Source organism: Brachyistius frenatus, unplaced genomic scaffold, assembly GCF_029030835.1.
Source record: "Brachyistius frenatus isolate BFR_SWC_R1_liver_20210118 unplaced genomic scaffold, ASM2903083v1 Contig_7, whole genome shotgun sequence".
In the NCBI taxonomy this organism is placed as follows: domain Eukaryota; kingdom Metazoa; phylum Chordata; class Actinopteri; family Embiotocidae; genus Brachyistius; species Brachyistius frenatus.
Window position 1 is genome coordinate 3,658,700 of NW_027210606.1, and position 23,886 is coordinate 3,682,585.

Below are 23,886 nucleotides of genomic sequence, written 5' to 3' on the forward strand. Positions count from 1 at the left end.
CCACCTGCCACTAATGAATGTTTTTAGACAGAAGCAGAGGTAAGAAACTAGAAAGATGGAGAATGTGGATGTAGCAAAGAAATTGTTTACCATTTTGTTAGGGTTTTGTTATCTGATAGCAAGTGCTGCAGTAGGTACTCCCAAGAGTCATTATTTATTTAATCTTTATTTGTATAGGGACAAGTACTGTAGTATTGTAGTAGAACCAATGCCACACACCACAGCATTTATAGCCTAAGCTAATTTGCAATGCACGTCCCTGATGGGCCTTTAAAATACATAAAACTCACCAGACAGACACAAAAGACGGAGAGACACAGAACTCAACAAGAAAATTCAGACAGAACAATAAAAGTTGAATTAATACAGAAACACACCATGCACAAAGAGCCACAGATCATTCATGACTACGCGACTGATCCCGCTTCAAAAGCTGTTGGAGTTCATTTCAAAATGATCCAAATCAGGATCAAAATTACACATGTTGATCCGCAAACAACAAAAAAAAACGATGCCTGCCCAAATGAGGGCACCTTACTATTCCCATTGGATGCTCCACGTGTTACGGAGCCCGAAGTTCTGAGCGGAACCACGAGGTCACCGTGCGCCTGGGGAGCCTGACGATGTAAGCATTCACAGATGAGTTGAAGATTAACGAATTTAACAAAATGATCAAAACATCACATGATTTAAGTGTCTCAAGAACGTGACAACGGTGTGACCTTATCGGCTTCCTGTCCAAAATGTTGATTGCTTAACAATATGGCATCGTAAGTGGCTTGTTCATTGGTTGATGATGCTTGTGACAAAGAGGTTACGCAATAACTTAAATGTGGAAAGATCATAGATTGCATGAAACTGTTTGCAGCATGAAAAGATAGGAAGTCTGTGATGAGTCTAAAATTATTTCAGTTTGGTTTTACAACCTCCCTCCCCATTTTATCGTGCTTGTCAAGCTTTAAGGGGGAATCTAACATGAGGCAGAGATGTTTTACCTCCGAGACCTGTTCAATTCGTCACCCATAAATCTTTAGATGTAACTCATTGGTTGAGGAAGAAAAGCAAAGTGACACAGTAAGACCTGAGTTTTCAAACCGTGCTGGCGTGGTTCACAGAGAAACACACTGGTATACAGAAGTGTTCTCGCCACAACGTGACATCAAGATTTCACTGAGCCAAAAAAGTTCAGAGGAGCTTTGTCCCATTCTCCTGAAGCGTTGCTCTCAGTTACCCAGCACTGATGTGGCACATCAGCACCTCTCTGCCTCGCTAGTCATCTGTAAGCAATACGGGGGGGACGGCAGCCAAAAGCTGCTCGTCAGGAAGACCGTGGACCTTTTGTTCCTTCCCACCGCTTCTCCTTCTCCATGATGTCACGTCCTGTGTGTTGCTCCTACAGCTGAGAAAAAGGCTCTCAAAGGGAAGAAGCAGCTACTGTTTGAGTGAATTCCCCTGAGACAGAGGCACTCTGCGTCCCTTTCCCCCGCCAGCCTCCTCTTTTTTCTCACAGAGTCACTGCCTCTTTCTTTTCCGACCGCCTCTCTCCCCCAAGCATCTTCACTCGCTGCTCTCTTGCACCCACTTTTTCATCCTGCTGCTCACCGCAGCTCTTTGCGAGCATCTTTCGTTTTCCCGCCTCCTTGTCTCTCCTGTTCCATCATACGTCAGCTGTTTTTTTTTTTTTCCCAGGAAGTGTTTTATTTGGAGCAGATTAATTAATTAGATTCAGTATCAGAGCCATGGCCATTCTTAGCTCAGGCCTATCGAGGCCCTGAGGCTAATGGAGCAGCAGAAAACGTGTGTGTGTGTGTGTGTGTGTGTGTGTGTGTGTGTGTGTGTGTGTGTGTGTGTGTGTGTGTGTGTGTGTGTGTGTGTGTGTGTGTGTGTGCGTGCGTGCGTGTCTTTTTACAGAAGCAGGTGCTTGTTGTGTATCTGCACTGGTGTGTGCACTAATTGGACTTGTCAAGAAACATCTTTGGAGTATTAAAAAAAAAAAGTGTGTGCATGCATACATTTATTTGTGTGTGTGTGTGTGTGTGTGTGTGTGTGTGTGTGTGTGTGTGTGTGTGTGTGTGTGTGTGTGTGTGTGTGTGTGTGTGTGTGTGTGTGTGTGTGTGTGTGTGTGTGTACACGTCCGACTGTTATATAAGAGGAAATAACTACCTCTACCTCACCATGCTGGTAACAGGGTTGTGTTTGTGGCGTCTCACAAATAAACCAGTGTTTCATTAGCGATCCCCTCCTAACACCCTCCCTCCCCCCCCCCCCCATCTTCCTCTCCCTCTCTCCCTCCAGGGACGAGTTCTCACACCGAGTACAGAGCAGCAAGCAATGAGGAAGAAAGACAAGAGGTGCCTGTCCAATCAGAGATGCAGATGGCCACAGAAGACATGAGCACCAGCCAATCTGGCAGCAGGGCCACTTCCACTTGCCAATTTAAACATAACAAATGAAATGTGACCCCCTAATTAAATATTTGAAACAGTTTGCCGAGACATACATGCTGCCAATGAAGTGACACATCCCATCACTGCACTCATTTCTACTTGAATTCTTAATTCCTCAGTTTAACACATTTTCTATTTAAATTTACTGCACACAAAAAAGAGGGGACATTTACCACGCTGTGACTTTACCGTGAATAGTCACAACAGCGCACGTCTGAAGAAAAACAAATCACTCTACACCAAAATATTACCATAAGAGACACGACCTCACTCCCTTCCCCATGGCACCAGCCCACATGAACAACTGGTAGATGGCGAGCATCTCCGGTCGGCTTTCTATGTTGGATATTGCGATGACATCCCAAATGGCCCAGAGTACCAGACAGGGACGGCAGAGACACAACACGACTGGAGCTTCTTCGGCAGCGGTCTTGTCCACAGCCAGCTCCTTCCTCTGTTGGCTCGCCCTGCTGTCAATAATGCGGTTGCCAACGGTAACAGCTGACTGCTGGCTTATCGAAGGGGAGAAAGGCTTTGTGTGGCTGGCTATCTGCAGTATGAACCAGCCTCCCTACGAGGCCATCCCCGCCCACATTAACAGGTAAGAAACTTTTCTATGAAACGGAGTTATTTCCGCTTGTCCTTTTGCCAAACATCTACAAGCCTTGCACGTCTCTCCGCAGCACTATTGTGGATCTGAGGCTGAATGAGAACAAGATCCGCTCAGTCCATTATTCTTCACTCAGTCGCTTTGGCAACCTCACCTATCTGAACCTCACCAAGAACGACATCAGCTACGTGGAGGACGGAGCCTTCTCAGCACAATTCAACCTGCAGGTGAGAGATGACGTAAAACACACTCACACATTTCTGCGTCCAGATCCTGACAAACGCACACTCATGAATGCACAAACACACAACAAAGGTCAAAAAGGTAGTTAAGGGTACAAATGTTGGGTAATATTTCAGTGTTGCTCACAGAGGCTGGGCGGTTTTGTAGACTTTATATATTGTCCAAGGACCTATTGAATGACACAATCAACATAATTTCATGTGGCGGTACTTAACACTCACAAGGTTGTGCCAGTGTAAGCATCTCTCCTCTCTCGCGATGTCTGTGCAACCTCACGGAGCTGCTTGGCGGTGAATCACGGGCTTCTGCTGCGAGCTATACTTCCTTCGGACAGTCCTGGTTTCCCCGCTGCATGAGAGCTGCTGCGAGGAGAGTAGGAGCCCCACTGGCTCGGCTCACACCGGCTACTGGACACGTGTCTAACAAGAGCCGCTAATGAGCCGCGCTTCCAATCCACTGAGCTCCGCATCCATCACGGCAAATAATCTGCATTTATTACATTATCACTTAAGGAGGCAGAGGAATAACTAAACTCAAGACACACCAAGCAGAAAAGTGAGAGAGAGCGACAGCTCATTGCTAAGCTAAAGAAACTTGCAGATCTGAATAGTTTATAAACAGCTGTGGGAAAAGGAGAACGCTATGTGTGCTGGAGCGGAACGAGTACACCAGTACAGTTAATGAAGAATATAAAAATTTAATTAGGTTGAGATAGTGCAGCAAAACTGCTACCAGTAACACAGAAACACCGGCAACAGAAAATGAGACGATGAGAACAACACAGGAAACTTTCTCACAAATCGATCTAAATGTTCATTTAATGTCGGCTTTGTATCTCGTATTTTTCAATATTTTTTACAGCTGTATATTTTCAAACAGGGAAAGAAAACCTGTTCTAACATTTTATTTTGATTGTAATCTGTTTTAACAAAAGTGAAGTTGCCTAATAATCTAATTTTATATAAATATACAGTATTTATATATATATATATATATATATATGTATGTATGTATGTATATATATATGTATATATATATGTATATATAGTTAACACTTACTATCAAACCATAATCCAATTTTAGTGCAAAACATGTATGACCTTGTTTACTTTTCTTCACAAAGACTTAAATTTAAGACTAATTAAAATTATAATGTTATGATTTTGTTGATTTTAGAACATTTAGAATCTATACCGCCACACCCTGAACGAGGCCTCTCTGCATAATGAGCACTATTTCAATATATACCTGCATTATGCTTATAAAAAAATACTTTTATTCAAGTATTTTTTGAAACCATAAGTGAGTTTTTTTGTTTTTTTTTAAACTGTTAATGATACTTTTACTCAGTTTAAAGGATCTAATTTCTTCCAGCGTTACGTTCACAGATGGAGAAAGACACCACCCGCTCATTATGGCTTCTCGACAAATTCAGGCAAAGTGTTTCACCAAACTGAGCTGAATGTGGCTATAATGAGCTGACATGTTTACACATCGATCGCTGGAGCTGTGCCAGGAGGTAAAATGTGAACAAGAAAGAGCTGACTAAATTCAGCGCAGCGCAGAGGCTTAGATCACCATGCGAAACACGGACTGTACTGAACTGTCGTCTGTTTGTTCTGTATGTTTCCCAGCTTGTAGTGAGCGATGCCTGGCACCGACTAGCTCCTCAGAGATTAGAATAATCCCACTTGTCTTTGTCTTCCCAGGTTCTCCAGATGGGCTTTAACAAGTTGAGGAACCTAACGGAGGGGATGCTGCGAGGCCTGGGCAAGCTGCAGTATCTCTACCTGCAAGCCAACCTCATCGAGACTGTTACACCCAACACCTTCTGGGAATGTCCCAACATAGAGAATATAGACCTCTCCATGAACAGGTACTGGCCTGGGTCTACGTGTACAGTGAAAAACAACATCAGTTACAGGAGATGACTGATGGAAAAAAAATAATAATAATTTTAGTATTTTAAGTTACAAAGAAAAAAAAGTGTTTTTTTTATTTTATTTTTTTACATAAATCTCTTTTAAGGTTTTTTTTTATTCACAGAAAGAAAAATAATTGGTTTTCTAAACTTGGCTGGAAAAACACAAGCAATTTAAAACAGCTAACTTGGCTCAGGGAAATTTGAATCTACATTTTATCTTTAAATTTGATTGACTAAACAATTTAACAATCATTCCATCACACGAGGAGCGATCAAAACGTTCTGAGATTGCGCCTGTTGCGCAGGACAGTGATGCGCACGGAGCAGAGGGAAGCAATAACCTTCATCAGTAAGTATTACAAGTTACATCACTTCATCAACATCAGCATCTCAGTTATACACGTTCATGTGACCACTGGTATGTGGGTAATTGCGATTTCACCATGGACCTAAAACCTGAGTAGGGAGCGCACATCTAAATTTTTGTCAAGTTTCTGGGCAACAGAGAGATGTCACAGGGAGACCATTTGGATCAGTATCAGGTGGTGAGCAACGATTGAGCTGTGGGCAATACACTGTGAGCGGGCGTGTTGTCATGAAGGGGAACCGCAGTGCCGAAGGTTTTTTTTTTTTTCCCGGATGCCAAAGAACATCACAGTAGAGATCAGAGTCAGGGGAACAAATTCACAGTACACAACCCTGCGTATGTGTAAAACCCACCTGGTTTCACCGATGTCCTGCCCCTCTTGAAACACTAATATCACTCAAAACACGGCAGCCTGCTCACGGCTTCATTGCTTTAGGCTTTCCGAAGCATTTTTTTTTTTTTTTTTTAAAGGTCTCTGTTGCTGTTTTTATGAGTTAGAAGGCATTTGTTTTGTGTGCTCTCAGCTCGGGTCCGTGGTGAAAGCACAAATGCGCACGTAACAGTGGTCCCAAAAACGTCGGTAACACAGATGTTGATCGAGTGATGTAACTTGGATCGTAACTCAGGACAGTTGCTGCTTCTCTCTGCTCTGTGTGCTGCGTTCTGTTTGTGCAGTATCAGAAGTCTTTTGATCACACCACGTAATCATTTCTGGTACAACTGAAAAAGGCTATTCGCATACTGAGTTGGGTTTATATTTCGTGGTTCTTTGTTGTATGATGGTAACTGGGCCGTGGTAGAAAATGAGGTTAAATATTTGAAACCCATCTGCACTGTAGCTAAATACAATAGTGAGGTGAATTTTGTAAATGGTGCCAAAAACGTCAGGCCTTGTTGTCATCAACCTCAAATGGTTTCTAAATTCACTTATTTGTACTGATGTTAAAGGAAAGATTCATGCAGACGACTCAGAGATACTAACTTTCTCACTTTCAGGTGATCCTTGAAGTTAAACTGTTCTTTGGGGCTTGGTAAAAAGTACTGTGGGGGATGTTTAAGGCCATGAACTGAAGTCTAAGAAGAAGAAGAATACTGTGTTTAACTGTGTGAGTGTATCTTAGGGGAATATTTCCCTTATTTGCTCTTCGTCCCTTTTTAGGATCCAGGTGCTGGACGGCAGTTTGTTCTCTGGACTCTCCAAGCTGACCACCTGTGAACTTTACACCAACCCCTTCAACTGCTCTTGTGAGCTTCTGGGTTTCCTGCGCTGGCTCTCAGCCTTCCCCAACAGGACCAGTGAGAGGATGGTGTGCGACTCCCCTCAAGGATTCTCTGGGTACAACCTTCTCAGCCAGAACCCGCGCATGCCTACCCAACGCAACGCTCTGCACGTGCTCAGTCTTGTCTGCACAGATGACGGCAGCGTGACATCCTTCTATCTCCTGGATTCCACCACCCAGTCCCCAGACTTTGCCTCACCCTGCGGACTGGATGATTGCGCTTCCGGGACTCCTCCCGACGAGCTGATCAGCTTTAGTCCCGTTTTCCCCGACTCCAAACCGATGATGACGATAAACCAGGTGCTACCTTCGAGCGCGGTGATAACGGTTCAGATTCCCCAACCATACAGGAAAATGTACATCCTGATGCTCTATAACAACAGCTTCTTCACGGATATCCAGAATCTCAAAAGTAAAAGAGAAGAAATTGAGCTAAAGAACTTAAAACCCAACACCGACTACACGTACTGCGTGGCTTCTATACGAAACTCCCTGCGCTTCAACCACACCTGTCTGACCATCTCAACCGGCCGGGGAGCCGGAACTGGCAGGATACCTAATCAGTCGTCGGCCACCCACTACATTATGACTATTTTGGGCTGTCTGTTTGGTATGCTGCTCTTCCTTGGCCTTGTCGTCCACTGCCTGAGAAAGAAGAGGATCATGCAGGAGAAGGAGAGGAAGATGAGCAGGATCCAGAGGACTCTGATAGAGCTCAAGTACGGTGGAGAAGGGGACATAGAGGGAGGGAGTGGAGGAACTGTTTCCCAGAAGCTCGCGGCTGGGGACAGCCTGTCCAGAATGCCCTACCTGCCTCAGGGTGGCGAGATAGATCCATACAAGCTTCAGGAGGTGATAGAAACACCGGCGCACAAGCCTGCTAAACTTAACTACATGGAGGTCAGAGGCTCCGGCATTGAAAGGGAGAGAGAACGAGAGCGAGAAAGGGAGATGTCGCCACAAGCAAATCCCCAGGGTTCAGTGGCCGAGATCTCCACCATCGCTAAAGAAGTGGACAAAGTTAACCAGATCATCAACAACTGTATAGATGCTCTGAAATCGGAGTCTACCTCCTTTCAACAGGGGATCAAATCCCCGTCGTCTGCAGGTGGAGGAGCCGTTTCAACTGCAGAGCCGCAGCTGGTGCTTCTGTCTGAACAGGGAGAGAGAGGAGAAAGAGGAGGAGAGTTCCTCTCCCCAGTGTACAAAGGAGGGAGAGGAGGAAGAGAAGACAGGGGGAGAAGTTACCATCATTCACTGCAGCGACACCACAGCATGGAGGGTCCTCCAACCTCCAAAAGGCCCAGCACCTCCTCTTCTCCCGGCTCTGCCCGGAGCCCTCGCTCCTTCCGCTCGGAGGGGGGGTACCACTCATCAGAGACCCGCTACATTGAGAGAACCTCACCCGGCGAGAGAGGAGAGAGGGGAGAGAGAGGAGAGAGAGAGAGGAGAGAGAGGAGAGAGGGGAGAGAGGGGAGAGAGGATAGGCGGCGGAGGGGAGGCCATCCGCACCGTCACCCCGGCAGCGGCTATCTTACGAGCTGAAGCCCAGAGAATCCGCCAGTACAATGAGCACCGCCACTCCTATCCCGGCTCCCAGCAGCATCTCCAGGAGCTGCAGCAGCACCACCCCCAGATCCTGCAGGAGCTCCACCACCACCCGGGGGGTCGCAAGCCCTCCATGTTAGACCCCATCACGCTCAGCAGGCAGGCCAAGCAGCGGGAGTTGGCCTACTCCCAGCTTTCGCCACACTACCCACTCTCGCCCCAGTACCACAACCTCAGCTACTGCTCCAGCCCCGATGAAGACGAGGAGGAGGAAGGGCTCCTCTGCACCCCGACCCTGGGGCTCTGGGAGAGGTTCAAACTGCACCGCAAGAGGCACCGGCAGGCGTCCATGGAGGACGAAGGGTACGTTGCAGCCGGACACGCACTGAGGCGAAAGGTTCAGTTTGCCAAGGATGAAGATCTTCACGATATACTGGACTACTGGAAGGGTGTGTCCGCCCAGCAGAAGGCCTGATCCCACACGTGGAGACCCCAAACACTTTGAAGATGGAAAAACAACAACACTGCATCCACAAAATATACACACACATAGACAGACCTATTCAATGAAGACCTGTAAATACACACAAACACACACAACTTACAGGATCTACAGAATCAAATTACATGTACACACACACACACACACACGCACACACACACACACACACGCACATATAGGCTCATACTTTACACAAACTAAGCCTTTTCTTCTGAGAACATGGAGGAGGACCAAACTAATATATTATATTGAACAAGAAAAATCATAACTTATAGAGACTGAGTTACTTTTTGTAATGTAATGGAAATTATAGCTCAGACTTATGTAGCTATTTGTACTAAGTTTCGAATGAAGGAAAAAAAAAACTACAACATTAAGAATAGAAACCTTAAATGTTGCTGGGTAACCCATCCTGAACAGGCCAGCGATGCTTTTAATCTACCCTGTGACTGACGTTCATCAAACCTGACCGCGGCAGATCACCCTCACCAAACAGAGTGAGGGGAAACAGAAGGGAAGTGGATTGATCCAGTTTGTGCTTCGTTGCCGGCGAGGTTGGTTGTTGTTGTTGTTGTTTTTTGCATCGCGTCCTGCGATACAGCCACGGGAGCAGACATTTTGAAAAATTTGCTGTGATTTGGGAGATTGAAAACATCGAAACGACAAATTCTGGATGGGTCGCCAGGCAACAGAAATATTTAACTGCGCTGAGAATGAGTAGGTAGCTCTCACCAGAGAGAGAGTATAACGTGCCAAATCAACCAAGGGGATAGTAGAGCCCTACAGTGTACCAACTTCTCCTCACCACTGTTTTTATATACAGAATTTAAAAAAAACAAAAAACTAGTATGATATGTTGTTATTACTATTCATTATTCTTATTATCATTACTGGTCTTCTTCTTATTCCTATGATCCTCCTCATTAATATTCTATTATTTGAATATGGCATGGCTCCGTGGTGTGACTGTGTTTTTGACTGTTTTGAACCTCTCAGCTGAGAAGAGCACACCAACAGAGACAACTATAGTGTGACGGACGAGACATTTCAGTTCTCCTTTTCTACCAAGAGGAATGTGCTCTCTTGCTGAGCCAAAGAGAGAGAGAGAGAGAGAGAGAGAGAAAGAGAGGGAGAGAGAGAAAGAAAGAAGCCGGCCTTTTCTCTTGGTGAATCCCTACAACACCTGCTCCTCATCATCCTAAAGAGGGAACACTGTACAGATGAGAGAGAAGTTCTATATTTGCAACAGAGGTGACTGTTTTGTTTGTACAACATGGTTTTGAAATCTTTCAGACTTTTCAGAAAGCAGAATCCCAAGTTAGTTACCTACCTGCTCAACTTACAATGGTACGTTTTTGATTTTGAAATCGAACTAAAAAATTCTAATCTTCAAATGAATGTCTTCGATTCCCATAGGGGAAGCATATCTGCACTGTTCAAAATCAAAAAACGACTCTGAGGAAAAGACCTAAAACTCTTCCTTCCCGATACACTGTAGCTCCACTGTGTTTTATCAACAATTAATTTTCTTTCTCCTCCCATCAACCAGGTTTTTGACTTTTTAATTTCTTGGATTTCTCTGGTTCCACTGTGGTGCCATTGTGCCAACTTGATAAATCACAAAGAAGTATTTGAAATGATTTTGAATACTACTATTTACAGACCTCTTCTCCTCCGCATCGATACACATCAGTTTGCCAAACAGAACAACAATTTGCACAAAACGATCAACCCCCATTGGCTCACTGCTCCCCTTTCTATCCTCCAATCATTTCTAAGACCAAAGTACTGTGGTAGTAAATTGACCCTTACAGCCCCGCCCCCTGACCAGGACCTGACCAGGACTCAACTATTGACCCACCATCACCCTTACAGCTACACACGCACACACACACACACACACACACACACACACACACACACACACACACACACACACACACACACACACACACACACACACACACACACACACACACACACACACACACACACAACCACAACCACACACAGATGAATGTATTCTTTGAGAAGTTCAAACTGTTTAGCAGCTGATGTACGAGCTGCACTCAAACAGCCAGACAAAAAACTTTCTTCAGATGGCCACTTGTGTTTCAGAATTGGAGATCGATCCGGACATATCGGCGTAGTACAAAATTAAATCTGACTAAATTGATGCTCACGGATGACCCGTTTGTTACAGAAGCCCAAAACTGACACCGAAGACGTCTAATGAAGTAATAGCAACGGAGTTTAAAATGAAAAGTGTTATAGTAAAATGTGATTCGTATCACTTATGTGTTGAAAAGAGACTATGTGTATATCTGAAATATCTGCAGGATTTATATACAGGAGCCGGAAAAGAGGAGAAAAATGTGATAATATATTGTAGATGATTCTTCACAGAGCTGTGCTACAACAAGTCATTTAAGCCAACCGTAAACCAGGGATGGAGTCAAGAGAAGTTCAACTCAGTGGATATTTAACAAGTTCGTAGTATTCACAGTATTAAAAAAAACAAAAACAGTTTGTAATGACAAATTAATATACTGAATGAATCGCACGGACTTCGATTTCTGATTTGAAAAGGAATTGACTCCAACCTTGAAACAACACTGGTAACTACACAACAGAAACAACAGAGCTGGAAAATAATGAAATGTTTTTAAGTGAATGGAAACACTGTATAAAATATTTTGTCTTTTTTTTAATTTTTTTTTTTATCTCTGCTATAATGAGTTCAGAATGCTCAAGTCATTAAGCCCGGTTAAAGCCATAATCATGGGTTAGTAAAGTAACCAGAGCTGTTTGTAGCAAAAGCACATTTGTTTGTGTGGTTAAAAGAAGAAGGGCCGTTTTTTGTTGTTGTTTTCTTCTGTCCTGACGCTGCAGCAGCTACGACACGTTTCCTCTGCTGCGGCGGCAAATGATCTGACTCTGATCCAAAAGAGAACCGATGAGCCGCGGTTGTTTCTGCATTAACACGTCCCAGATTGTGGCTTTAACTAAACAACAGCCTTAAAAACATCCGATTTTCTTTCATCTTTTTAACTTCAGCATTGCTTTGGAAATTGAAAAGAAAAACAAATCCTGATTTCTTAACTCACACTTTCCTGACTGATATTTTATAATTGCTTGATTCTTGAGCCTCACTTGAGCATTCTTTAAGTAACAGTAATATCAATGTAGCGATGTATTAAATTACTGTTTTTTTCTGTTTTTTTTTTTTTTCCGTTCTGTTCTTGAATAGTTATAGCTTGAATTTGATCATCATGTGTCAGAGAGTAGCAGAGCTCATCTAGAGTGAGACGACGAGGAGCCGGTGGTCGGGGCGACGGAGACCCTAATCAGCGCTGCTAGTCTTTGAACCGTGATGAAGAGAAACTGTGGTTTTGAAACAACAATGCCTAGAAAGTGGAAATAAACAGGTCCTACTGACAACAGACAGAAATGACAACGGAGCATGCTGCAAGGAAACCCTCAGTGGAAGCTTGTGCTATATTCTTCTAGTGAATGACTCAGGAGCGAGAGAGCAAGAGAGAGTGAGAGGATGCTCTGCCATAGGATCTCTCAGAGGTTTTCTTTCTTTCTTTTTCTTGTTAAAAAGTTTAAATGAGCACAATAAAATAGCCTTCCTTTCACTGTCTCCTTTCCTGGAGAAACCACATGTATGCCAGAAGTGCCAGAAGTGTCGTAGGACTGTCATTTTCACATTTCAAAGATATTTCATTGGTTACTTTTCAGTAAATGTTTACAGGGTCAGTTTTTCCAAATCATGAACAAACTTAGTTTTCAATTTGTGTCTAGCTATAGATAGTGTTGGTGTCACTTCTTAAGGATGTGAGATTTTTGCTTCCCCTCCAGTACGATAGAGGGAAACTACATTTCATCTGTGGTGCATATAGTGTTGAAAAATTGAACCGAAATATGTTTTCCCAACACTGTACCAGTTACTGTGAAATTAAGTGTTTGGATTATCCACAGAAAAAGGGACACTGCTTCAGGAACAACAAATTGCCAAACTACTGGACGATGAACATTTCTAAACAGAACCTACATTAAAAAAATTATATTTCGTCACTTAACCTAAAGTGGTGTCCTGTCATGCAGAACGTTTTAGTTGTATTTGTCCAGGTTTTTAAGATGTTTGTCTGTCAGGATTCGGCCTCCAGCCTTACACAATGAAGGTAAATGGTATTTTGGTTGTCAGGCTCATTAAACAAGACTCAGGGTTTCTATCTTTGCCTGAAACAAAGCGGCACCGAGCACAATGCAGACGTCTGACTGACACAGTTGTCATGTTCCTGCACAGCGCCCACATTGTTTAAATGGCAAATCTACTTCCGCCCATGGACTTGCTTGTTTTCAAATGAGGTGTGTTCAGGAGCACCGTCGGTGCATTGCTTTCTTAAGGCAGGTGCAACTGAGTGTGAGATTGACCAACAAAAACCTGGTCTTAAGTCAAAGGTGCAATATCTTACTGTTATTTTAGGGGCACATTGATATGAGGGTAAAATGTGTCGAGGTTGGCGGGTGCAAAACTTGCACTCCACTTGTTACACACACAGGACCACGCAGCAGCGCATATACATGCGAAAGATCAAAAATGAAACGATTACAATGTAAAAATTGTTATTGTGAAAATCAATCAGCACACAAACAGATCTGTTTCTTCTGCAGAATTCTTTCCTACAAATACGCTGTTCTTATAACAATCTGCAAACGTGTAAGCACGCCTGGCTTTTAATGGAAATGTGAGATGATACCCTGATTGTTTATAAAATGTTGAACCTAAAACACACCTATGGTTAAGGAAGAACCACGTTACTTACTTTATGCTCAGATTATCTGCTATTAAACTTGCAAAAGTGGATTTGGACATACCGCTCTAAATGCACCCGCACCGTGTACATTAGAGTGTGTTTGATCATTGAAATAGAGCCCTGACAGTCTACATCTACGTTAACGGCTCCGATGCACAGCAGTGCTTTGAAATTAACAATCACTTCAGCATGTTAACATAATAATGGTTAGCAGGTATCATTTTTTACCATGTTCACCATCTAATTAGCACTAGTAAATATAAGAAGCAGCTGAGGCTGATGGGAGTGTGACTAGTTTTGCAGGTGACTGATCATAAACAAACATGTACAAAATGAAATGACAAATCATCCAACAGTTATTTGAGTCTGGATCAAAGTGGTGAACCAACCAGCTGACAGACGAAGAGCTAAAAATTCAAAAACAATGTGTGTGTCGAGATATAACTTAGTTACTTTTGAATATTCAGCTGGGTCGATTTAGTCAGTATAAAGTAGACTTGCAATGAAAATAAAAAGACGCTCACCTACGTCGTGTTGGCAGAAACCTCAGCGAGAACCCTGGACAAATCGAACTGAGATGATCTGTATGGCTAGATAATGCTAGAGACAAGTGGTATGGGTGAAGTGACACATTACAGGGAGGATTATACTGACTGACACATTCAGCATGTTACCTAAAGTGAAGAGTGTCCTGCCATCTGGCTCTGTCTCAGCAGTCATACAGAGTTCATTATGTATTATTTATACATATAACCTGCAGCCAGTGTGTAGTTTAAGAAACATCACCCAGCAACACGAAGACATCACAATCATTTAAATCGGTTCATCTGTGACTGACTGATATTTGTGAACAGTTTTTGGCTTGTAGTTAAATATAATACTGTTAAATAAATTGCATAACCTAAGTAAAAAAAAAAAATCATTTTGGCAAACCTACACAGTTTTTTATGCATCAGTCAAACAAACTCTGAGTAAATGTAAATATAGGCCAACATTTGCTTTAGGAAAAGTTTCACGAATATGGATTCTGACAAACTCGAGATCCTCGCTCAAATTGGAGGCAAGACATCAAAAGAGTAATTGCTGAATTCAAAAGTTGACAGGAGCAGCAGAATGGACCAAGTGAACCTACAGTATCTAATGAAGACTGTCTTAAAAGTGAGTCTCCCCAAAGTATGTGTCAAACCATATTTTGAAATTTAGCGTTTAATACGTCACGAAAAATGCAGCTTTTAAAGCAATTTGATGGATTTTTCTTTCCATGTGAGCAACTACACGGTCATGGTCGATACAATGTGGCTGACGTAACCTGCTTCTCCTGCAATTTCAGGATTATTTTTGAGCCACACAAAAAGTGTGATGCGGTTGGAGATTGAGCTGTCAGGAGCTTAAACATCAGCGCGATCTAAAATCGGAGCTACCTGTGTTACGGAAACGTGTACACAGATATTTCCCTGCGTATTTACGCCATTCAATTTCTGAGAGGCTCCATTGTGCATGAAGCAGGTAAGTGCGTTGCTCTGGGAGACATCAGCAATGGAAAATACGGCACAAGTTGTGCTATAATACAACTAATACTTCAAAAGAAGAACACAAATCCTGAATCAATCATAAAAACACAACTGTTTCTCCAACTCCAGGCTACATACAGCACAGGCAATATGTTACGTTTAATGTTTGGGAAGTAGACACACAGCGGCAGTACTGAACTTTATGACTTATTGTATTCTACACTACACAAGATGAATATATTGGTCATAGAGGAGTACTTGTCAGCCTGGAAAAGAAATAAAAATAAAACGTGTTGCATGTCTTCTGCTGCTCTGGAGGAGCTCTGTGAAGTCTGAGGACATCGCTCTCGTTGGGCTGGGGACGACACACTGTGGAGACAAAGCCTGGTTACAAACAGGGAGGTGAAGTGGGGAAAAGTGGGCGTCTCATATGTGCTCCATTGTGGGAAGCGTAGGGACTTGTAAAGTTAACGACAGCTGTCACTTCCACTCTCATGACTTTGAGTTGAAGAGAGGTTTTAGAGTCGGGAAGCTTTTGGTTCGTTCTGCATAAAGAGGGGACAGAGCTGATTGTCATGACGCTGACAGGCAACAAGCAGACCTTCCAGGAAGTCACTGAGCTGTGGTTTGCCAGGAAATAATTGCACCACAAAGTACTATTTCCAGTTGTCAAATATCAAATGTTGTTGTCATTTAGTAATAACCGTTTCCTCCCGTTTAGAGGAGTGAGAAACTGCTAATCTACAGCTACGCTAAGTTAATCGCCTCCCAACTCTCGCTCCATACATGAAGGGTTTACCTAAGTTATGTTTAAATTCAGTGTCTCTCACTAATAATACGTTTCATGCATCCTTGAGGTCGAACAAACACGATAAAAAAAACAAAAAAACATTTGCGCCATTTTGATGCTTTAAAGTGCGCATCCATGTTTTACTTCCTGGCCGTGTCCTCCTTCGTTGATTGTAAGCGACTGTCAGTCCCGGAGGTGTAGCACGTATCCACTGGCGGCAATATGTGTCACATTGCCGACGTATACATACACTTCCTCGTGCGCACATCTAATACGATAAATATGAGGGGCGCTCAGAAACTACATGTAGGCGCCTTTAACACATAAACAGGAGCGTGATCTAATCTAGCTGCTGTTAAAGAAAGTGAATAAGTGTCTGTTCATTTCAGAAAACGTCCAAAACAATAAAGAAGCATTTTGCTGATCTGAAGGAGGATTTTGTCTCCAGGCTGTCCAACTTTATCGTTTTGGTGCAGGGATTTTGCACGCTGGACTCGCAGCGCAGTCGAGTGCAGGTGTAAGCAGTGACACGCGCAGCACAATAAGTCTGGATCAGGCGCTCGGCGTTCCGGCTGAAATCACTCTTTTAGATTTATAACGGCGGCGTAATTCATGTGCAGGAGCACAATCCCATTCTACCCTGAGCCGGCTGAAAATTGCTACTTGAGTGCAACAGCAGCGAGGTTCATTGCTCCTTATCTTTGCATCGTTGTGCTGCAACCAGCTCAGGGGCCCGACGGTGGGCGGCTTCTGCCAAGGCGATGTGAAGAGAATATGTCCAAACAGGATCTTTTCATTTCTCTTCTATCTCCCGTCTGTCCTGTGTGGTTTTAACCCAGGGCAGGTGAATTTCGTATGTCTCCACGGTTTCATCATCCGGCAACCCAAACTCATTTTCCCTCCCTTTGTGACATCTCAGATCCCTCGCCGCCTCTCTCAGATTCACACGCACACAGAAGTTCTCTGAAGTTTCAAGCACGTGGGATTTTTGTCCGCTTATCAACGGATGACATACGCTTTTTAAAAAAAAAAAAAAAATTTTTTAAACAGAGATATATAAAGCTGAACTTTTTTGGAGTTCGACTCTGTTATTGAATTTTTAAATCTACACGTGATATTTACCGCAACGCACATAGTGCAGTTACGGACGCGCAGGCGGCTTATTAAAGAGCACTCGCGGTCCTGTATCCGATGGGGGCGGTTGAAAAGGGCAGCCAAACAACTGCTGTTATTACAGCAAAGGAAGGGAACCTACATTAAGTCGAGCTCTGAAGTGCTGTGGTTTGAGAGCTGCCCTTTCTAGATGTGGTGTTATCAAAGCAGTCTGACGCGGAGCGGAGAAAGAGCCTCCAGCTTTCCCCGCCGTCAGAGTTTGAAACACAAGTAGTTGTCAGGCTTGTCACAGCCGGCGCTGCAGTGACCAAAATATCTGTGTGTATGTGTTTGTGCGTGTGCGTGTGTGTGTGTGTGTGTGTGTGCTGCCTGTCGCCCCCCCCCCATCACTCCATGGCTGTCCACGCTGACGCCTGCCCGAGTAACAAAAAGAGGCCTCCCCAGGAACAAGCAATAACTCTCCATTTGGTTCTCCACATGGCATTTACAGTGACGCCAGCGGCAGGGATGGAGGGCGGCTGAGATGTGAGGACAGAGAGAGAAGAAGAAGAAGAAAAAGAAAAAAAACCGGAGTAGGAAACAGAATTAAGACTAAGGGGGTAAGGAAGATAAAAGAGGACCGAAAGAGAGGGTTCTTTGCTCATTTTCAGAGTTTTGATTTCTCTCTGAGCCCCGGGGGTCGTCTTTGTGAAATAACCTTCTTTTAAAGTAGGAATTAGACTCGCTGTCTCTCAGAGATCGCGGTCTAATGTGGGCCAGCCTGTAGAAAGAGGCGGCTTGATAGAGCACGATGATAAGAGTAATAATGAGAAACATTCTCACCACTGTATTCATACATATTAAAATCAACCCGCTAAAGGGAGGGCCTTACGTCCCACTGCAATACACATGGGCATACACACACACACACACACACACACACACACACACACACACACACACACACACACACACAGGTCAAGCAGCATTAATAATGTGCAGTCTAAGTGAGAGAACACTGTGGAAAGGTTGAGGCCGGCTGAGAGGCGAACAACACGACTTATGAGTTATTAGGTCAGCGGTAACACTCCTTATCTTCTCTTTGACAGGGGGAATTTATTCAAACCTGCTCCTGTTGAAATGTCTTATGAGGCCAATCATCCAGGAGATAAAAATCTCAGCAGTAACATTTCCACTCTAAATTCCTCTAAAAATAAAAATTTAAATTTTTTAAAAAAAAAAGGCTGAACAAATAGCGCTGGAGGTACTGGAGATTGGTGAACATCTGAGTGTGAGGAGTTTGTGAATGTTTGGAAATCTGAGGCTGGTTATACAAATTAGCAGGGAAAGAGAAGCAGAGGACAGACAAAGTTTAAGGAAGGCTAAATGACATATATTTGTCGTTTAGCCTTCTTCAAACTATCTCACCTCTCTAAATGAATACACAAGGTGACACTGAATTAGCTGAAAATACAGAAATACACACACACACACACACACACACACACACGCACGCACACACACACACACACACACGCACACAAGCCAGCATTCCTTGACACACACGCACACACGCTCCCTGATTGAAGGAGGCTAAGACGAGAGATCAAGGCAGTGCAAATTAAAAGTGCTCTAATTAGCCAAACTGTCAGTCTCCTGCTCTGGCAGCCACACTGCAGTCTGCCTGGAGACCTGCCCGCCTGCACACTTCCACCGGCCCTCTGAACAGCCACATACTATACACACTGCACGGGAGTCGGGATTAGAGGCAGCGGCTGTTGAGAATTACACTTGCCAGACGTTAAGCACTGCAACAGCTCTGGAACGTATTAATGAATGGAGAGAAGTCGGTTAATGAGGCCGCTCTGTGAAGGTCCATCGTGAGCGGTATAAAGTTTGCCCCGTTGCAACTCCTTCCAAATTTGTTTTCTTGGTCTGGCATCTATTCCGAGTGCAATATTGTGCTATTAGCCTTGGCTAGCTGCTGTGCCAGGGGAGGATCACATCGGAGCTCCGATAACGGCTGAAAATATCCCAAAAGTCAAATGCGGGTTTTAGGAATAACTTGAAACATACATGTCGAAAGGACGTACAAGACGATATTGGCTCAGATATCATTTCTAGCCGTGCCACTACAGGTACGTGCAGATAACTACTGTGTCTTTTACTTGTAGAAATACTAAAAACCCCTGTATAGCACATACTTGTGTGTGCTGCTCTTTTTTTTTTTTTTGCCCATAAAGTGCACATAGTTAGTGCTCAGTAATGTTAAAACATTTTCAATTCCAGCACAATACTGTTCCTGGTTCAAAACGATAACGTCTCCTATGCTGATTCTATAAAATCCCATTTAAACAAAAATACAATTACATGACAAATCTTTCATGCAGTTTAAAAGGCGACAGTGTAACAGGTTGTTTTATAAAGATACAATTTAAAGATGTTCCCTAAACGCCTCACAAACAAGTAGAAGCTACAAGTTTCCCGGTGTTCCACAAATGCCTCACAGGCATGCTGACGGTAGAACACAGGGAAGTTCACAAACCAACGGGTAACATCCCGGTTGGCTGCTGCTTGGCCTGTATCTTTGATAAACTCCCACTAACACCGAGTTTTACTCCTGCGTAAACGCAGCAAATATTATGTTTCAAAACAAAACTGTGTTTGTAACCTTGGTGTAAAAGTTTTGTACCGAATGACGAGGCATTTTTCGACACCAGATAATATAAAAAATACATTCGTTCCGTGCCTTTAGAGTATCAAAGTTCAGTACTCAGCCCTGCAGCTTTTGCTTCCTCCCCTCGAGAGGCTGTTCGGTTGACTTTATTGAAAAACATACATGATGGCAATCATTTTCAAAATACTTCGAGTGTATAGATTGATTTTCAATCATTCAGTTCATGCCAGAAAAAAAGACATAACAAATCAAATTGGAAAACCTTGAAGTGTGGTTGAGTTGAGCAATCCATCACTTTGAAGTAGTTTCTTACGTTTAGGTTCAGTCAAAGTTCTGTTACGTCCGTGAGGAAGGAGCACAAAACGATTTTTTTGTTCATTTTCTTTGTTGGTGCTTTGAATCTCGCACCGATATTTCAACATTTCAAAGTCAAGATGTATCTGCTACAAAAGAATATTTGACTTCGTACAGATTGTGTTTGCTCATTGTTGTTTCCTTTTGTGTGATTTTCAGACTGCATTCTGCTGCTTATCAATGTATAGCTTTTTAAAAATGGATTCTTAAATCTTGATTGTTGAAGCCACAAAACGGCTTTCGGAGAAGTCTTTACTTCCTGCTGCATTACCGACAAAGCGAACATACCGACAGAAGCATGAACGTGTTCAGTGTAATGGATTACCAATCTCAAGTATGTATGTATGTATGCCTGCGAACAGCAAATGCTGTGTGGGAGGTAGGAAATCAATCTTGAAAGCTGTTTAAAGTTTTCTATGGAAAATTCTCAGCAAAAATGGAAAGAGAAGTTCAGGTGTATTCAGTGATGGAGCTATTCTATTATAGTTCCTGTGATAAATCTGAGGAGTCCATCCCGGGATAAATTGCTGGGTCTATCACCTTCAGCGTCCCGGCTCCAGGGTTTGTGTTCTATCTCCTTCATCAATTTGGGACATCGCTCTACGGAGCGGCCTTTTATAGTTGGAGTCAAATACCCAACATCGATTACTCAAACTGATTTTTCTTCAATAACTGGTTGTTACTAATCTCTCCTTATTGAAATGGTATTATTACCGATAGAGATTCCACTCTAATGTCAGAAATATTTACTCATTTCACAAGATAGCAGTGCACACATCTGCAACAAACCCAGTATGTCAGAGTTGGACCTAAAAGTCTGAGGATCAACGTTTAGGAAATCATTTTAACGTTGTCCTTGGGCTTTCTGTGCCCCGTCAGTTCTGCTAACTTGAGGGTTTGTTGGAATTCTTTGATTGTCTGACATCTCATGTTTCCTGCCCTGGTAAACTTTCCCTTTTTTTCTGCGATGTGGCTGCAGTTTTAGATCTAACTTCATACCTAGAGTCATTACAGCTTGAAATCTTGGCCAAATCCTTGCCCAAAAAATAAATAAATAAATAAACAGGTTACAATAAGTAGGGATAGTCCTGCATCAGCTACTCTTCCCACGGCAATTACAGATAAATATTGGACTGAATTCAGCTGCCAAAAATGTTACATAGCAGAGAACTTTCACTGCCGTCCCACCGAACACACACACACACACACACACACACACACACACACACACACACACACACACACACACACACACCTCAGCAAATACAGGAGATCACGCTGTTTCTACTCTGAGGGGGAACCCAAAGAAAAGAAAGTCAGATCTGAACTAAAGCAAGACAGCTGCTCTGTCTCTCTCTGCTGGGACTTGAGAGAGAGGGAGAAAGCAGGACACCGGAGGGAGAGACATGAGACAGACTCATTTCAGAGGGAACAATACAGAGCTAGAGCTTCCTGTGCAAGTGAAAACCGGCAGATGGAGAGAGTTTAGTGGGGAAGGTATAGACGGGAAGGAAGGAGAGATGAGAGATGAAAGACAGGAGTGACAGGTCCTTTTTTTCTTTTCTTTTGCTGTCCCATGAGCCCCTCTGGTTTCCAGCTGAGAATCTCCTCTGCAGTGGGATGTCTCTTCTGAGCAGGTCTCGCTTATCAATATTTCTCTGTGGTAAAAGGGTAAAAAAGCTGAAAGAGGAATTTGAAATGCCACTCCAATATTTTTGTATAAATTAATCATGCACAAGAATTGACTTTAAAGATTTAGTGCTGCTCTGATTTCTGCTGCATATTTTTTAAAAACACGTCTTTCAAAATGGATTGTTTACTGCCTAAGTGAGGAGTGGCATGTTTGTGTGTGTGTGTGTGAAATCTGATGTATGTGTTATAAAGCTCCGCTTTGGCATTTTCAACCTCACTCTACCACTTCATTTATAGTTAATGAGATATCAGGGGGTGTACTAATTGTTTTTGAATCAGAGATGATGGGATGATGAAATAAAGATAAAGAAATGAATAAAAGAGTGGAAAGAAGCAGGAACAGCAAAGAGTATTGGGGGCAGGAATAGGAAAAAAAAAATGGCAGTTTAACAGGTTGGAGGAGACAGAAATGGAAATAACCTGCATGAAAACTGAATGGACGTCTCACGGTTTTTTTCTCTGGAGGCAGAAGTCAAACAGCATAAAATTACAGCCACATAAGCATATCGAGAAGATTACCGCTTTGCTCCTTTTTCTCTCTTCTATGCACATATTTCAAGACGGTAACATTATACTAATGATGTGGAAAGAACTGTCTTCATCGAGTACTGAAAAGGGTGTTTCTGCTGTTATTTTAGTGCTCGTGCATCACTTAAATCTTACTGGTGAAATAGAGCTGGCTGTGGGTTCAATTGACTAAAAGCAAAAACTTCACAAAAAGATGTCAATATAAACACGGATTCGTGTTTTGCCTGCAGCAAACGGCCTTTGTCTAATCACAATAACACCACAAGGAGTCCCGATGGTCTCGCTGGGATAAGAAAAGAATGAAAGTAATAAATGTTCCAGCACACCTCAGAGGGAGTGCTGCCCCAGTCCAACACTACCTCCAAATGTTTCTTCAATCATTCAACAATATCCCTGAAGGAGGTCAGCCATTCTCCGCTGCCGAAACTGAAGTCGCGAATTCTTTGAACGCTCCTCACGACCGAGTTTGTGCTTCAGCAGTCACAGCAGCCTCTGTTTTTCTGAACTCTTTAGATTTCCTCTGCTCATGACGCCCAGAAGCCCGTTCTTTGGATTGACATCTTTGGATTCCTTCACCGTCAGTATCCAGCACTCTGTTATTGCTGCCCAGTCTGACCGAAGATCTCCTGACCGCAACTTAATCTACCGGCAGCTTTCAACAAGACCACCCCATGTGGTTCCAGATCCAGACCGGACCACCCCATGTGGTTCCAGATCCAGACCGGCCCACCCCATGTGGTTCCAGATCCAGACCGGCCCGCCCCATGTGGTTCCAGATCTAGACCGGCCCGCCCCATGTGGTTCCAGATCTAGACCGGCCCGCCCCATGTGGTTCCAGATCCAGACCGGCCCACCCCATGTGGTTCCAGATCCAGACCGGCCCACCCCATGTGGTTCCAGATCCAGACCGGCCCGCCCCATGTGGTTCCAGATCCAGACCGGCCCACCCCATGTGGTTCCAGATCCAGACCTGCCCACCCCATGTGGTTCCAGATCTAGACCGGCCCACCCCATGTGGTTCCAGATCCAGACCGGACCACCCCATGTGGTTCCAGATCCAGACCTGCCCACCCCATGTGGTTCCAGATCTAGACCGGCCCACCCCATGTGGTTCCAGATCTAGACCGGCCCACCCCATGTGGTTCCAGATCCAGACCGGCCCACCCCATGTGGTTCCAGATCTAGACCGGACCACCCCATGTGGTTCCAGATCTAGACCGGACCACCCCATGTGGTTCCAGATCCAGACCGGCCCACCCCATGTGGTTCCAGATCTAGACCGGACCACCCCATGTGGTTCCAGATCTAGACCGGACCACCCCATGTGGTTCCAGATCCAGACCGGCCCACCCCATGTGGTTCCAGATCCAGACCGGCCCACCCCATGTGGTGAGCATTCAGGCAAAAGGGAGCTCTGTGTTGCTGCGTCAGGGGGTGTGATGCTTATCCATAACAAAATCAAGTAAGATCCGGGATGTCCAGTTTGGAAAACATATCC

At 43.8% G+C, this 23,886-nt stretch overlaps 2 protein-coding genes across 2 annotated transcripts in view; one reads left to right on the forward strand and one right to left on the reverse strand.

The window, feature by feature from the left end:
* The window catches only part of LOC138615809 (protein ELFN1-like), a 127,229-nt gene extending 114,669 nt beyond the window's left edge, over window positions 1-12,560 (forward strand). Inside the window, exons 3-7 of the mRNA XM_069689640.1 lie at window positions 2,296-3,048; window positions 3,131-3,284; window positions 5,010-5,176; window positions 6,751-8,287; window positions 8,364-12,560. Coding sequence (XP_069545741.1) covers window positions 2,759-3,048; window positions 3,131-3,284; window positions 5,010-5,176; window positions 6,751-8,287; window positions 8,364-8,894 — 2,679 coding nt within the window. The 5' untranslated portion in view covers window positions 2,296-2,758 and the 3' untranslated portion in view covers window positions 8,895-12,560. The remainder of the gene's footprint in view (window positions 1-2,295; window positions 3,049-3,130; window positions 3,285-5,009; window positions 5,177-6,750; window positions 8,288-8,363) is intronic.
* Window positions 12,561-19,924: 7,364 nt separating this feature from the next.
* mad1l1 (mitotic arrest deficient 1 like 1) overlaps window positions 19,925-23,886 on the reverse strand; it is a 62,909-nt gene continuing 58,947 nt past the window's right edge. The window contains exon 19 of the mRNA XM_069689643.1: window positions 19,925-21,826. The gene's annotated coding sequence lies outside the window, so the exon portion shown is untranslated. The remainder of the gene's footprint in view (window positions 21,827-23,886) is intronic.